The sequence below is a fragment of the Archocentrus centrarchus genome, chromosome 1 (assembly GCF_007364275.1).
Source record: "Archocentrus centrarchus isolate MPI-CPG fArcCen1 chromosome 1, fArcCen1, whole genome shotgun sequence".
Lineage (NCBI taxonomy): Eukaryota > Metazoa > Chordata > Actinopteri > Cichliformes > Cichlidae > Archocentrus > Archocentrus centrarchus.
In genome coordinates this window covers 31951872-31966233 of record NC_044346.1, presented here as the reverse complement: position 1 = coordinate 31966233, position 14362 = coordinate 31951872, and the positions used below count along the sequence as shown (strand labels likewise).

The following is a 14362-nucleotide window of genomic DNA, read 5'->3' as shown; positions in this document are numbered from 1 at the left end:
CCCTTTTCAAATCAACTGAAGATTTTTTTCTAACACATTAAGGGCTGTTGACTAAAAATGGCAACATGTCAGCATTTTATCTGACAGAGGACATCAGGACAAGGATTATGAATCATTATTTATACATTTTTTTTCTTACTGTTTTGATAACCTTATTACTGGCAAGTAAGATTTCAAATCTCAGGCCTCTCACCTTGCAGTTTTCTGGGGCATTCTCAAAATTAGGCATTGCCCTGCCCATCTCAGCTGCCTCAAACCAAGAAAATCAAATGCTAAACATCAGCTGCTGTTGTGGCAACGATCTGAAAACGTTTGCAGCCATTGGCTGAGACACAAACCTTAAATGGCTCGTTTTACCTGATGGCCTAAGTTCACCCTGCATAATTGTGTCAATGTGCCAGTGGCAAGTTGGTGTCTCTGGGTGAGAATCTAAAAGTCTATTAATTCCCTCTCAAATAGATGAGATAAGATAGTGTTTATTTGTCACATGCGCAGTTATACACAAATGTATTGTATTAAATTGATCAATTATTCAATATTCTTTTTTAACCTATTTTGCTTTGGTTGATTTTATTTAATGTGTTTTTTTTTTTCTATTAAAGGGGAAAAAACAGGACCTCACTGTGCAAGGAGACTACACACCGCATGGCTCTGTAAAGATGATTCTGTACTCACTCTTCCTGGTGCGAACCGGGTCTGCACGGTTTCAGAGCTGTGCACAGCTCATTTCCAAACACTTTTACAAGTTTGCGGAGTTTTGCGCAACAATGGCGCTCCTCAACATCCTCTCTGTCGCGGATGATACGTCATCAAAGTTGGCGGTATTTTGAAAAGGGGGTAGCGTCTGTTGTTGTGGTCCGTGAAGCAGAGAAACAGTATTAAACATGGTAAGACTGCACGTCGTCTAAAAAGAAAAAAGAAAAAAAAACCCTTTTCATTTATATATGATTGCTATAAAACATGATATCACGTAATGTTTTAACATCCTGCTAACGCGCGCTCAAGTAAATTTAACTTTTCACCTTTGCCTGTAGCTAACAAGCCCTGGCATACAGTACCTAACCTCATTGTTCCTGTTGTTTCTCTGGGTTAAAACGTACACAAATCAGCATATTTGTTGTGTCCGTGTTCAGGCTGAGGTGACAGCAGACGGCCGGACAGCAGCGCGGCTATCGGAGGCCGCTCAGTCTGAGCTGCTGGACATGTGTGAGGAGCAGTTTGCGCAGCTGGAAAAGGTACATGTGAATGCGACTCACACGGTGTCCAAATACTTTTTGTCATGCAGTATATTTATTGTTGTGGGAGTTGGTATAATATGGAACCACTGCAACGAGTAGGGTAACCAGGGCATTGTGGGAAATGTTACTGATGCTGAGGGTTGGTATGGTTTTTTTTTTCATTTAAATGTGTGTGTATAATGTATATATTATACAGAATTATTTATATATATAATATATAAACCAAGCTATGCAGGTTAAGGTTTTAGCCAGTTTGGACAGATTTAGTACATTTTAATTCAATGCAGTTTTTCTTGAAGTATAAATGGAAACTAAAAGGTTTTTTCACAGTCTTATGTGATAAGTCTATATACTGTTGTATAGCTGTTAAAACTCTTACATGTTATTTTAGATTTGATTGGGTTCTTTCTGTAATCATCTTTGGGTTTCAGCAGGGATGCATCCAGAGATCAGCAATTAAAACAAAATAAACTTGTGATCAAAAACTTCACTTACTTACTGCCGAGAAAGTGAGCTGCCTTGGCGGACATTCGTGCTCTCTGAGTGCTTATTATTTTTAGTATTGTAAACATTTTGTTCATGTTACTTTGTAGGTAATTTATCTCACTTTTACATTTTTCTAATTGATTGTTGTATTTCATGTGCAGCCCTTTGACACATACTGTGTAATATAAGGCTATAATAAACTTCATTGAATGTTCTTAAAAGCATAAAAACGACAGACTGTGTTTCTGTGTTACAGCTTCAGAATGAGATTATACTGTGTGAACCAGATTTTTGTGAGAATCCACAAGAACAGGTGAGATGATTGTTCCCAAATGTTTACACTTTTTACTGCAGTATCTCTCAGATGTTACTACACATGGATTTCACGCTATGGGAAAATGGAATTGTGATACGATGTTGCAGATGCTTGCATCACAGTTTCAGAATGGTTACACCTCGGGGATGTGCTGATTAATTGGATGATAGTCACCTTGTTGACTTCCATTGAAAAAATAACTTAACCAATGGCAGTGGGCAACGTTTATCTATACAATATCCATGTTTGTTCATTTGTATTCAAGTTTCTATTTGCTCATTCAAAGAGATTTCTTTATTTTCCCAACAAAGGGGAGAAATTAATAACAAAAACTAAATAATAAGTAACAACAAAACACTGAATTAATTATCGACCAAACTGTGAATTTCAAAACAAAGATTGTGAAATGTTAGGGTGGTAACACCCTACCTTTCTTTCTAAGGCTTGATGCATTTAGAAAATGTTTTCAAGCTTATTAATTTTGGAAAAACTGAGAAGAAACGTACCTTTTCCACAGTAGTTTTAATTAAGTTAACATTTTCACAAAGACAATTTTACTTTGTCTTTTGCAGAATATTACCTAGTAATTTGATTTTCATTTATAAAATATGCCTTTTGTTTATTAAATAATCATTTTCTTATTTATTTCTTGTTCATATTAGAAAATAGTGTGTACTTTATATACATTGTGGGTGTTTTCTCTCCAATAGTCAGTAAAAAGACTGATGGCAACAGAAGCTGAGCGGAACCAATGGTTGACAGTGGAGCCACAATGTAAGTCATCAGTTCTTGTCAATTAGTGATTCCAGGCTTGGAAAAAAATTAAATTGTACATGTTACATACTGTGTCTTGTAATAAATTTGACCTCTTATTTTGATGCAGTGCTGGCAGAAAATTCTGAAATTTTGCTTGAAGCTGGAAAAGAACAGGTGTGGTTAAATGTAAACAGTAAAAACAGTGAAAAGTTATTTTTGCTAAACTGCGAATTTAAATGCATTCCGTACTTTTTCCCACAGATGCACAAGCTGTGCTCTGAACTTGAGATGGTTGCTTCCTGTTATGAAGCCAAGAGAGACAAACTGAAAGAGACTAAGGAACTGTATGTAACCTTTTTGTTACGCTCTATATGTTAGATTACTTACGCTCCTTTCTCTGGCTTTATAGATGCTTGTCAGCAGTGAATAGAGGAGAACATCCAGAGACTTTCCTTTTGCTGTGCTTTGTGTATAGGTGTGAAAGTGTGATGCATGTGTTTCTAGTGAACTAAAGTGGTTGGAGGAGAAGAAACAGGTGCTTGCAGCTGCCACTGGTCACGTTGAACGACTTCAAATTGAAAAGGAGAAGTTATCAGCACATACGTGAGTAGGATGACAGAGTCACACTAAACCCAAAGGAGATCGGATTTTGATGTTTATTTACACACTATACATAAAAATGCATGAAGACTAAGATAAATTAAATTTAATGAACTTAGAAAAACAGTAAAATTTTTGATGCATTCACATGCATTCCACAGTGTACTGCAGGATGTCAAGGAAAAAATACAGAAAATGATGGCCTACCAGGAAGAGCTGATGAACTGCTTGGGGTACATCCTGGATAAGCACGTTCCTCTCCCGCAAGATGATTCCGGTTCAAGCAAGAAGAAGAAGGTGCAGTTTGTGGCTTTACATGTAAAAAATGTCCTATTACAACTCCACTGCACCTTACAGTCTTTTTTCTTTTTCTTTTTCAGAATGTTGCACATGAGATACATGAAAAGCTGATTTCACTCAATGACATTCTAGAGGTGAGTTTTCTCATACTACAAAACTAACTTCAGGATTGAAGTTCTTTAAATAAAAGAAAACTCAGTATTTAGCCTTTGACATGTAGGTGAAGGAAACAGAGGTGAGAAGGAGGTGTTGAGTAGAGAAATGCGGAAGGACAGCTTTTGCAAAAAGGATGGAAATGGCTGTGGTGAACACATATTTCAAGAAGATGGAGGAACATAACATAATATATAAGAATGGAGGAAGATGCACACAGGTAGACTACATCTTATGGAGAAGGTGCAATCTGAAAGAGAAAGGAGACTAAGATGGTGTCAGGGAAGAATGTAGCTTGGCAGCATTGTATCGTAGTCTGTAGGATGACTTCTTGGAGGATGGCTGGAAAAGATGCGCAGCAGGTTAGAGTGATTAAGGACAGAAAAGGAAATGTGCTAACAAGTGGAGAGAGTGGTGAGAAGATGGAAGGAGTACTTTAAGGAGTTGATGAATGAAGAGCATGAGAGAGGAAGACTGGTGAGAGGTGCAACATGGCTTCATGCTGAGAAAGAGCAACACAGATGCGATGTTTGAGTGTTGATGGAGATGTAAAGAGAATGTCAGAACGAATTGCTCTGTGTCTTTGTGGATCTAGAGAAAGCATATGGCAATAGAGGAACTGTGTTACTGCATGAAGTCAGGAGTGGAAGTGTTGGGAGTTACAAACGGGTTCAAGGTGGGGGTGGATTACATCACGGCACTGAGCCCCTTCTTATTTGCAGTGGTGTTGGACAGTTTGACAGATGAGGTCAGGCAGGAGTCTCTGTGCACCATGATGTTTGCAAGTGGAAGAGAGTATGGAGAGGTGGAGGTATCCACTGGAGAAAAGAGGAATAAAAGTCAGTAGAAGCAATACATGTGTGAATGAGAGGGGGGGGCAGGTGTAACAGTGAAGCTGCAAGGAGTAGAGATAGTGGAGGTAGATGAGTTTAAACGTCTAGGATGGACAGGATTAGAAATGAGTACATTAGAGAGATTGCTCAGATTGAACGGTTTGGAGACAAAGTTACAGAGGCAAGGGTGAGATGGTTTGGACAAGTGCACAGGAGGGATAGTGGATATACTGGACAAAGGCTGTTGAATATGGAGATGCCAGGCAGGAGGAAAAGAGGAAGACCTCAGAGAAGAGGTAGTGGATGTAGTGAAGGATGATATGCAGAGGGTTGGTGTGAGAGAGGAGGGTGCTCGGGACAGGGTGAGATAGAGGCAGATGATCTGCTGTGGCGACCCCTAAAGGAGCAGCAGAGAGAAGAAGATTTAGCTTTGTTGGTCTTGCCAGGTGCTCACTGTCAGTAAGGTATTGTTTTAGTGAAACATTCTGGTTAGCAAAAAAGCAGATGAATACATTTTTCATCCTAATATTTGAAATATTTTTCTTTTGAACATAATTTCACTCATACTTTTTCAGGTTTTGTGATATCAATCACTGAGACTTCTCATCTGTCTCTTCACTAAATGAAGACGAAATACAACTTGAAACTTATAAAACTGTTTAAACTTACACCTTTACTGCAAATGTACTTGACCCTGGTCTACATCTCTCTTTTATACACCTGCAGATTCTCATGAACAAGGCTCTGAACACACCACATGACCCCTATGTGGCGATAGATGACACATTCTGGCCGCCGTATGTAGAGATGCTGCTCCGTTATGGAATTGCAGTGAGGCACCAAGAGAATAATTTCAAGATCCGCCTGGAAACTTTTTTCTAAAGCACTGATGCATTACTCATCGCAAACGCTGTGTGTAAATTGAGTCTGTCTGTGCATGTTTGTGTAAGCTGGTAGGAAGACTTTGCAGGGGAAACAGTGATGCTAGTGAGTTCCTAAATGTCCTGTTTTTGCATGTTTAACACTTGTAAGTACATACTTTTTTATGATTGTCCATTTAGGCATTACAAATATTAAGTTAAGATGTCTTGTTTTTAAAACTCTGGGGGCACTCATCTTTCAGTTCCTTTTTAGGTATTCAAATGTAATTCAAATACATTAAAAATTTATCCAAAGTACACGTTTCCTGTTTTCACCAGAATTAATATTTATCAATGTGAAATTAAATTGATCTAAATTTTGGCATTTTACAGTTCTCCATTATGTCCTAAAATTGGGGGGCGTAATGCTGTGTGTATTTATGTTTTGTTTCTGTTTATACATTTTTTTGTTCATGTTTCATGAAACTGGAAATTTCAGTTGTGGTGTTGTTCAGGAGAAAATTATCTGGTTACCTTCCTCATATTGATGTTTGAAACCAGCCAGTAAAATGTAAACTTATAGCGGAAGTGGTGAATTACTTCATGAAATTTTTTTTTTTAACCTTTTGTTTGAATATAAACAATATACAGAAAAAACAGGAAAAAATACAAATGTAACAGGTGAAGTCATAACATGTAGACAGTCCATACAAAACAGACAAGAACAATATATGCAATGCTCGAAGGTTTGAGTTACGAAACTTTAATACTTTTTCATGAAAATGTTAAAATTAATTCTTCAGAAACGTTTTGCGTCACATAACGTCATATCTCCTATCCAATCCGGTGCGGCCGCCGCGTCAGCCATGGAGTACCTGTGGGCGGAGAGGAGATTCCGGTTCCGGGTGTTTTCAGATCCCAGTCGGAGGCGATCATACCTCTGATTATGCTATTTTATCAGAAATTTCTCTTGATTGACGACTAAATAAATTAGAGTTCTTTTAATTAAGACAGTCCAATCAAAGCCGAGACCATGGCGACCCGCTCGGAGAGAGAAAAGGCCCAAAAACTCAACGAACAGCACCAGGCCATCCTGTCCAAAATGCTGAGAGAGGAAGACAACAAGTACTGCGCCGACTGCGAGGCGAAAGGTGCGGCGTTCGTAGTGTCGGAGATTTCATCATTTTTACAACACAGAGTTAGCAGTTTCACTCGGGATCAGTCGGTAACGCTAAGTAACAATTTAACATCTGCGCCTCTTAGCTTAGCTAACTGGCCCAAGCTCGTCACCTGACATCTCTTCCCTTTAAGCTAAACTGACTGGTTAACCAGCATGCTAACTTCTCTAAAGCTACATAAGCTCCCCACGGGGCTTCTCCCTCGTCGCCGTATACTTAGTTCCTGGGTTTTGTAAGCGGTAAAGAAACTGTGTCAGGTCTTGCGAAGAAACTTCCGCCAAGTTTTCATATTAGATCATTGGCAATGTAAAACTTGCATCTGGCGTTTCAAGTTACAGCAAGGACTAGCATGTTTGAGTGTTTCTTCGGGCGTCTTCCTATCTTCACTTCCCAAACTGGTTTTAACTGTCATTAACAGGTCCAAGATGGGCATCCTGGAATCTGGGGGTATTTATCTGCATCCGGTGTGCTGGCATCCACAGGAACCTAGGAGTGCACATATCCAGAGTGAAATCAGTCAACCTGGACCAATGGACAACAGAACAAATCCAGGTGCAGTTTTCTTGTTAGTGCCGTTATCTTGTATGTGTTACTAAACTGGCCTACAGAGCGTTGGCCCAGGGGCCCAAGAGGCCAAGGGGTTGTGGGTCTAAATCCCTCTGGACTGATTTGCTTACTAGCACAACTAGTGAAGAGTCACAACATGAATCCAAAGAAATGCAAAACAACAACTTAAAGGTGTACCGAAACACAACAAGTGAATGTATTTCTCCCTTGTAAAAATGGGGGGGGGGTATCTGTTTTCCATTAACAGCCAGCTTCCTATTTGTATGCTTCAGAGCTGTTACAGTGCAGCTGATTTTTCATTTGCACCTCAGTGCGCTTGGCAGAGACAAAAACTGAAAATTCTGTTCAGTGGCTACATATATTATAATTTTTGTCCCTAGTGTTGGTCGAGCTTTAATTTCCATTATGCACTGTCATCAGGACTGTCAGTACCCTTTATTTATGTCATTAGGAATTTACCATAATAACCACTCTTTAAACTGCAAATTACAGTCAAAGTGAACACCCTGACATACTAACAACTAGGTGACATTTTAATGAATGCTCCAAAATATCCAGTCTTGTGCTGTTAAATAGTGAAGTGCCTGAAAAATTAAAGAAATGTGGGTGTCAAACATTAATCAAGGACTTAAACCAAAATTGACGAGTGTAGTGTAGTTGTGTAGGTACAGCATTTTTAACCTTAACACTATGAACTCGTCAGTTAAACTAGTGTTAAGCTGGCTTACTGTTTAAGGTTTGAGCTTTCAAAGCCAAGACAACTGCATCATATTTGGGTTATTTTCACATATCTGAAAAGCACCACGCAAGATATTATACACCCATTTTTATCTGCCTTTGCCATATTTGTGATGAGCAACCATATCATGTGCTTAGTCAGTTGAGTGCCCCATATAAGAGTGTATCCCAACATTTTCTGTTTTGTTTACATCTTTGTCTTTTTTTTCTTCAGAGCATACAGGAGATGGGTAACACCAAGGCCAGAAAGCTTTATGAGGCCAACCTTCCAGACAGCTTCAGAAGACCTCAAACAGACCAGTATCCTTTACTTAAAGCTGATGAACACCATATTGTGTATGTTTATTTGTTTTTGTCTTTTCCTGGACAATTTTTTTTCTTAACTCAGACCTCAGAGCAGTGGAATTCTTCATCAGGGATAAATACGAGAAGAAGAAATACTACAGCAAGAATGTGACCAATGGCAGCAGTGTATGTATTGATTTTAACGTTAAGTAGCTTTAGGTGTTCATAATTTTGTGCTTATTTTGTTTCTTTTCTTTTTTTTCCAGCCAAAGGATAGCAAGAAAGAGAGGGAGCCCGACAGAGGAAGTAAGGTGTCATCTTACACCAAGGTAAGTCTCGCATGTATTCCAGTAACAATAAAGCTGTCTGAACATGCCCTTTAATATTGTTTTCTGTTCCGCGCTGAGTTTGTTCTACTTTTGAATTTTACAACCATTTCATTTTTTTTTTTTAAAGAGTGAAGAGTCTAAGCCAGTTCCCAAAATCAGCCCTGCTAAGACTTCAGAACCCTCTGTGAACCTACTAGGCCTTGGTGAGTATGAAAATTAAGTTTAGCACCACAGAGCAATATACTGGGAGAGTGCATCCTTTTCAGAGACTGAATGAGAGTGAAATGTGCCGTATGAATCTGCTGACTGATATATTGTATATGGAATTAGGCCAGTTAAGTGGCCCAAGTGTAATAATTAATTTTTTTATTCCCAGTAAGTTTCCAAAGTAATATTTGTATGTGCTTCATGATATATAACAATCAAAATGCACTGTAATTTCACTGTTTATATAAGACAGATAGTAATTGCCTTTACACCTTGCTTAGCTCTGCATGTTGATACTGTTGCGTCGCCTGATATTTACTTTTTGGTTCAGCATGAAATACTTCCTCCACCCTTGGCTCAGTCGTGCGCTCATTTCAGACCTGTGGCTCTGCATGTATTGAAACAATAGATTAGAGAGAAAGCGCCATCTTTAAAAGGCTCGATCATGTCACCTATCAGCACATGTGTAACAGCAACTAAACATTCCTGTTAATTGTATATGATGGCAACATCGCTTCCTCTGCTTTGCTGTCTGTACGCAGCACTGACGTCTTTTAAATGAGCTGCTGTCACTTCTAACTACAACAGTACTTTCAATTTAAAAAGCACTGCAACACTTTGGAGTTGGAAAGAGGAAGTGGTAGAGCTGCTGCAGCTCAGTTAAAGCGGCAGCAGACTTGTACCTTCTTGTTTCTAGATAAATATCAAGGTTTAAAATAGACTTTTGTTGGATCAGCATTAACTGTAACAGGAAGTACGGAAAAGGGAAAAATGATATGCTGTGAACTAGTTAGAAGGAGCAGCGCTAGATTGCACTGGCTGATAGCACAGCATAGATATCTCTGCCATATGGGCATGTGGAAAATGGTGCCTTTCTTTTGGCTCCATTGTTGAATCACTTAAAGTAGGTCTTAGAGTACGTGCAATGGTTTTCTTGCATGTAAAGATTTTTGGCATCTTCTTCCTAAAGCAGTTTTTGTGATGCAGTTCATTTTAGTAACAAGTTTTGTCCATTTGTTTTTTATTTACTGAAGCTTAATTGATTTGTCAAATGGTCAGAAATAAAAGAAAATGCCTAGATTTCTGTTAAATTGGGAAACACATACATGTTACCTTTACAGTATGTCAACAAGTTGTGTTGCAGAAGCTCATTCTCAGCTAGGAAGAGCTCTGATATGAATGGAAATTATGTAGATTTTTTTCGTATTGTTTTGTTTGAACAGTGTGGTCCTTTGTCATCAAACGGTGGAATTGAACTTCACATTAGTCCTTGTTTATTTATGTACTTGTTCGTCGATCTTTTCGGTGATATAGTTATGATCGACTGTTGATTCATAGGAACAATGTATTTCATTCCAGAGGCTTCTTTTATTTACAATTAAAAAGTAGACGGTGTTATCTTTTTGACTGGCTTAAGCGTTGCTTGCATTATTTGAATATCACGTTTACTGTTATTCTTCTTTTGTGGCCAGTGAGCTAAATGGGGTAAGCTGATTAATTTTTTATTGCGCTAGCTGTTGCTCTCGCTGCGTGGGCAGCGTTGTACCTGTGGGAGGCTTTTGCAGTTAAATACAAAATAAGAAAACACATTTTCACGAAAGCAGCTCTGTTCATATTTAACACCCTTTCTATGTCAATTCGTATAAGGATTATATTTCTGAACTTTAAAAAATATCTTTAATTAATGCAGACCACCATTAGGAAATCACCAGTGAGTTCTAGTGGGTACTATTAAAGTAGTCTCAGTGCCATATTTCCTGATCTATGTGTCACCCGGAAAACAAGTTTTTCCTTCTTTCTGCCACAGACGCACCAGCAGCATCAACTAACAACGGTAGCACGAGCACAAGCCAGAACAATGACCTGGATATATTCGGCCCCATGGTATCCAATCCCCTCCCCTCATCCACATCCACAGCTCAGTTTTCTCAGGTAAAATTGAGAAAGAATTCCCCAGTTCAGATTTAATTCAGAATTCTGATTATGGCTCAGCAGGGCTCGACAGTCACGGTTGCCTGGTTGTAAAACTGAAATTAAGTGTGCAGTAAAAAATAAAAAGGCAAATGATAACCATCAGCATCAATAGCCCACATGACAGCAACACCAGTACTGAGAGACGGTGAGTTTAAATGAAAGAGAGGCAGAAACGCACTTCAGAAAATGAATGCAGTAAATCAAGCACTATTGACAAAACATTGAAACAGGGCTTAAACCAATGTTTACTTTCATTAGCAGTGTATTTATTGATTTTGATTAATCAGACAATTTATACATAAGGTATATAGCTTAAATGTATTTATGCTTAGTAAATTTAATCAATTAACAATTATGTTTTGTTACCAATACTACACAAGCAAGGCCTTCAGGCAGTATCTGCTACTAACAGCTCACTAATAGGCCACAACTGAATTATTCAGAATGATCATGCTGGATAGGCCCATTTTAATCTATATTTATACGTGGATAAAAGATGGAACTATTTGTTCATTTTGGCAGACAACCGCTTGTAGCTGTTTGCACTTCTGGCAGGGTTTCTATCCGGCTCACACTTTCGTAGGAAAAAAAATACTGTTAATAATTATACATCTGCTACTACTTATGCCAGTAATAATTTGTCTTCTAGTTTGTAAATTTCATTTCTGGTGCAGCACATAAACTGTGTGAGCCATAGCCTTTCATAAATGGGAACATGCATGTATCACCAAACTGGGTTATATTCTCAAGAGTGAAACAGTTACCCAGTAAATGTTGGTCACCTGACGAGCCAAAAGCAGAACTGAGCATTTATTGTTCTATTTGTTTTAAGAAAAAAACTACAAAATGCTCTCTTTCAGCATTTATGTTGTCTTTTTTTCAGTTAAATATACAGTTTGAGCAGTTTTCAAAATAATTAATCTTTTTTATATACATACAGCATCCCAACAATGTTGTGTGTTAAGCAAGTAAAGCTACTATTAAGATACTATAAATTATTTTTCTATAAAATTATCAGAGACAACAATGACAGAATTGAGTAGCATTTTTTTTTATACTTTTTCTTCATCAACCCTTTCCTCCCTCCAGGTGAGCTCCAGTAACTCGGCGAGCACTCCAACACAAGCTCCAGCAGCTGCAGTGTCAGGAGGTGGAGCCAGCTCAGGGTCATTACAGGGAGACCTCGACCTGTTTAGTGACAGCAGTAGCACTGCTAAAGCTGATGACACAGCAAAGAAGCCCCTGTCCAAGGACTCCATCCTGTCTCTGTATGGAACTAACAGCATGCCCCAGCAGGCCCCCACTGGTGAGGATGCCATTTACACAGAAACTGAAATAACATCAGGGCCATAATCTTATTTTTTTTTTCTCGTGTGTGTGATAACATCTAGACATAAATATTATTAAAATGGAACATGGGATGCACTGATAAAATTTAAAATAGCGATTTGTCTGATAGCCAATAGTGATACAATTTTTTAAATTTTATTTTTTGCTTTTTATTCTTCCTCTTGTGCCAGGTAAGCATCTTTGTCATTCGAAAAAAATAACTGAACTATATTAACAGCCTTCATCAGTAGCTTAACATTTTGCCAGTGAAATGTTCATATGACAGAAAAACAACTCTTTCCCTGCCGTCGATGAGCTAAACAATGCAGTCCAGATTAAAGGCAGTTCAGATAAATGAAGAATAACATGTAATTTAAACTCACAAAAGTTTCTTTCATTTTCAGGGCATTTAAAAAATAATCACTAAATTGAAAATTAAACCCTTTCTTATTTATAAACTGCTTCTGACCACCTGCAGTACCTTAACAACACACCAGAGGGCCACAGCCCACATGTTGGAATCACTGTCCTTGAGTAACAATTTGATCATCAGAATAATGCAAATGTAGTAACGTCACATGATCCACAAGGAACAAGTAGACGCTTGTATTTCGCAGCTCAGTCCCTCAGGTCTTTGCCAACTTGTCTTCCTTAACAGGCTGCTTGAAATACACAAGCCGGTTTTGAAGCCAGTCCCACACCTCAAAAATTAACGCTTTTTTTTTTTTTTAATGTTCTTCTCTCCTCTCAGCTGGCATGTTCATGGGCCCCTCTCAGATGCAGTTTCCTGTCCAGGCTGCAGCAGGTTACCAGGCCTTCCCTGGCATGGGCACAGCCATGCCACCCACTACCGTCATGGGTGCGATGATGGCTCAGAGTGGTGCACCTATGATGGGGCCCAGTCCAGGCATGATGGTTGGGATGACAATGCCTAACGGCTTCATGGGGAATGCGCCTGCCGCTGGTATGATGGGCATGGCCCCCAGAATGATGGGACCACAGGGTGGCGCAATGCCTGCAGGCATGTTACCTGCTCAGGGCATGTACACCATCCAGCCTGGGCAGCAGGCTCAGTGGAACATGGGTCAGGTGAGGAAATAGTTTTAGTTGTGCTGAGTGCTTCACCATTGTGTGAGGTTATTTAACAAGTGACTTCATGTTAAGGCTTGTTGGGTTGTGCTCAAGTGTGTCACACTGACAGGAGAAATTTGTTTTAAATGGGACCACACCCAACAGAGCTAGTGGGTATTGTGAAATAGTGCATTGTGAAGTGCTGTATTGTACAGTTTGTAGAGCAGTCAGTACCCACTAGATGGCAGTGTAAGCACGTGGCAGATTTGTAACTATGTCCTAAATCTCTAAGAAATACTGTAAGTATTAGTATTAGTTGTAACCGTGGACACTTGAAAACTGAAGACATTAAATACACTTGAAGTAGTCAGTACACATGCTTAAAAACTGCATGTTGTCTGTACACACTGTTTTCACATAATGCAGTACACACAGAAATTGGAGGAGTGACTTGCAGATCTAAAGAATAATCTATTAGTTGTATGAAACGGTAAATTATGTAGAGTTTTACTACAGTTAACATGCAGTGTGGAATTGGGACACAGGAAGAGCTTCTATAATGAAGTGCCAGCGGGAGGATTGTTACTAGTAATCTTCAGTGTTTACTGCTAATCCAGAGAAGATGGGATAATAAGTCAGATGTAGGAAATTCTTAAACGTTCATGCTCCAGTGTTGTTTATATTTATCTCTGTAACATCCCTAGGTGAACCAGCAAATGTCAGGGCTGACTCTGAATGGCGCTGGTGGTCAGATGGCCTTCGGTCAACCTCCGTCAGCTATGGGCGGGTGGGCGGCCACTGGATCTGGCCAGACTCTGAGCACACAGCTGTGGAAGTGAGCCTTCATGCGGGTCAGTGGGTGGGCAGAGTAAAAGTCGAGGTTGCGGGATGTGCAAAGCAGTTTGTGCTCCTCTGAACCTCACTATGAACTGATGCCCATTTCAATCACGGACCAGCCTTCAGAACATTAAACTTGTCCCCCCCACCCCCCCCCCCCCCCCCCCCTTTTTTTTTTTTCTTCTCCTTTTTCTGTCTCTCTTTCTCTCTATTGTGTGAGTGAATTGGGAGTCATACAGGATTACAGCCTGGCAGTTTCTGCCTGTCGTATGGTTTTTGATCATAACTTTTATTTTCCTTTTTTG

General features: G+C 39.3%; 2 protein-coding genes across 2 annotated transcripts; both read left to right on the top strand.

Moving 5' to 3' along the window:
* The first annotated feature begins 802 nt into the window (after positions 1–802).
* On the top strand, positions 803–5857 carry cenpk (centromere protein K). Its single transcript, XM_030740553.1, has 10 exons — positions 803–887; positions 1134–1235; positions 1981–2037; positions 2751–2814; positions 2924–2970; positions 3058–3140; positions 3301–3399; positions 3558–3693; positions 3777–3830; positions 5409–5857. Exons 1-10 carry the CDS (start codon positions 885–887, stop codon positions 5562–5564), a joined length of 801 nt encoding a protein of 266 aa, XP_030596413.1. The 5' UTR covers positions 803–884; the 3' UTR covers positions 5565–5857.
* Positions 5858–6411: 554 nt separating this feature from the next.
* smap1 (small ArfGAP 1) lies at positions 6412–14362 on the top strand. The gene is made up of 10 exons (XM_030727573.1): positions 6412–6693; positions 7139–7272; positions 8240–8325; positions 8421–8496; positions 8577–8639; positions 8767–8842; positions 10654–10778; positions 11910–12126; positions 12901–13238; positions 13925–14362. The coding sequence occupies exons 1-10, from the start codon at positions 6576–6578 to the stop codon at positions 14057–14059; spliced, it is 1368 nt and encodes a 455-aa protein (XP_030583433.1). The 5' UTR covers positions 6412–6575; the 3' UTR covers positions 14060–14362.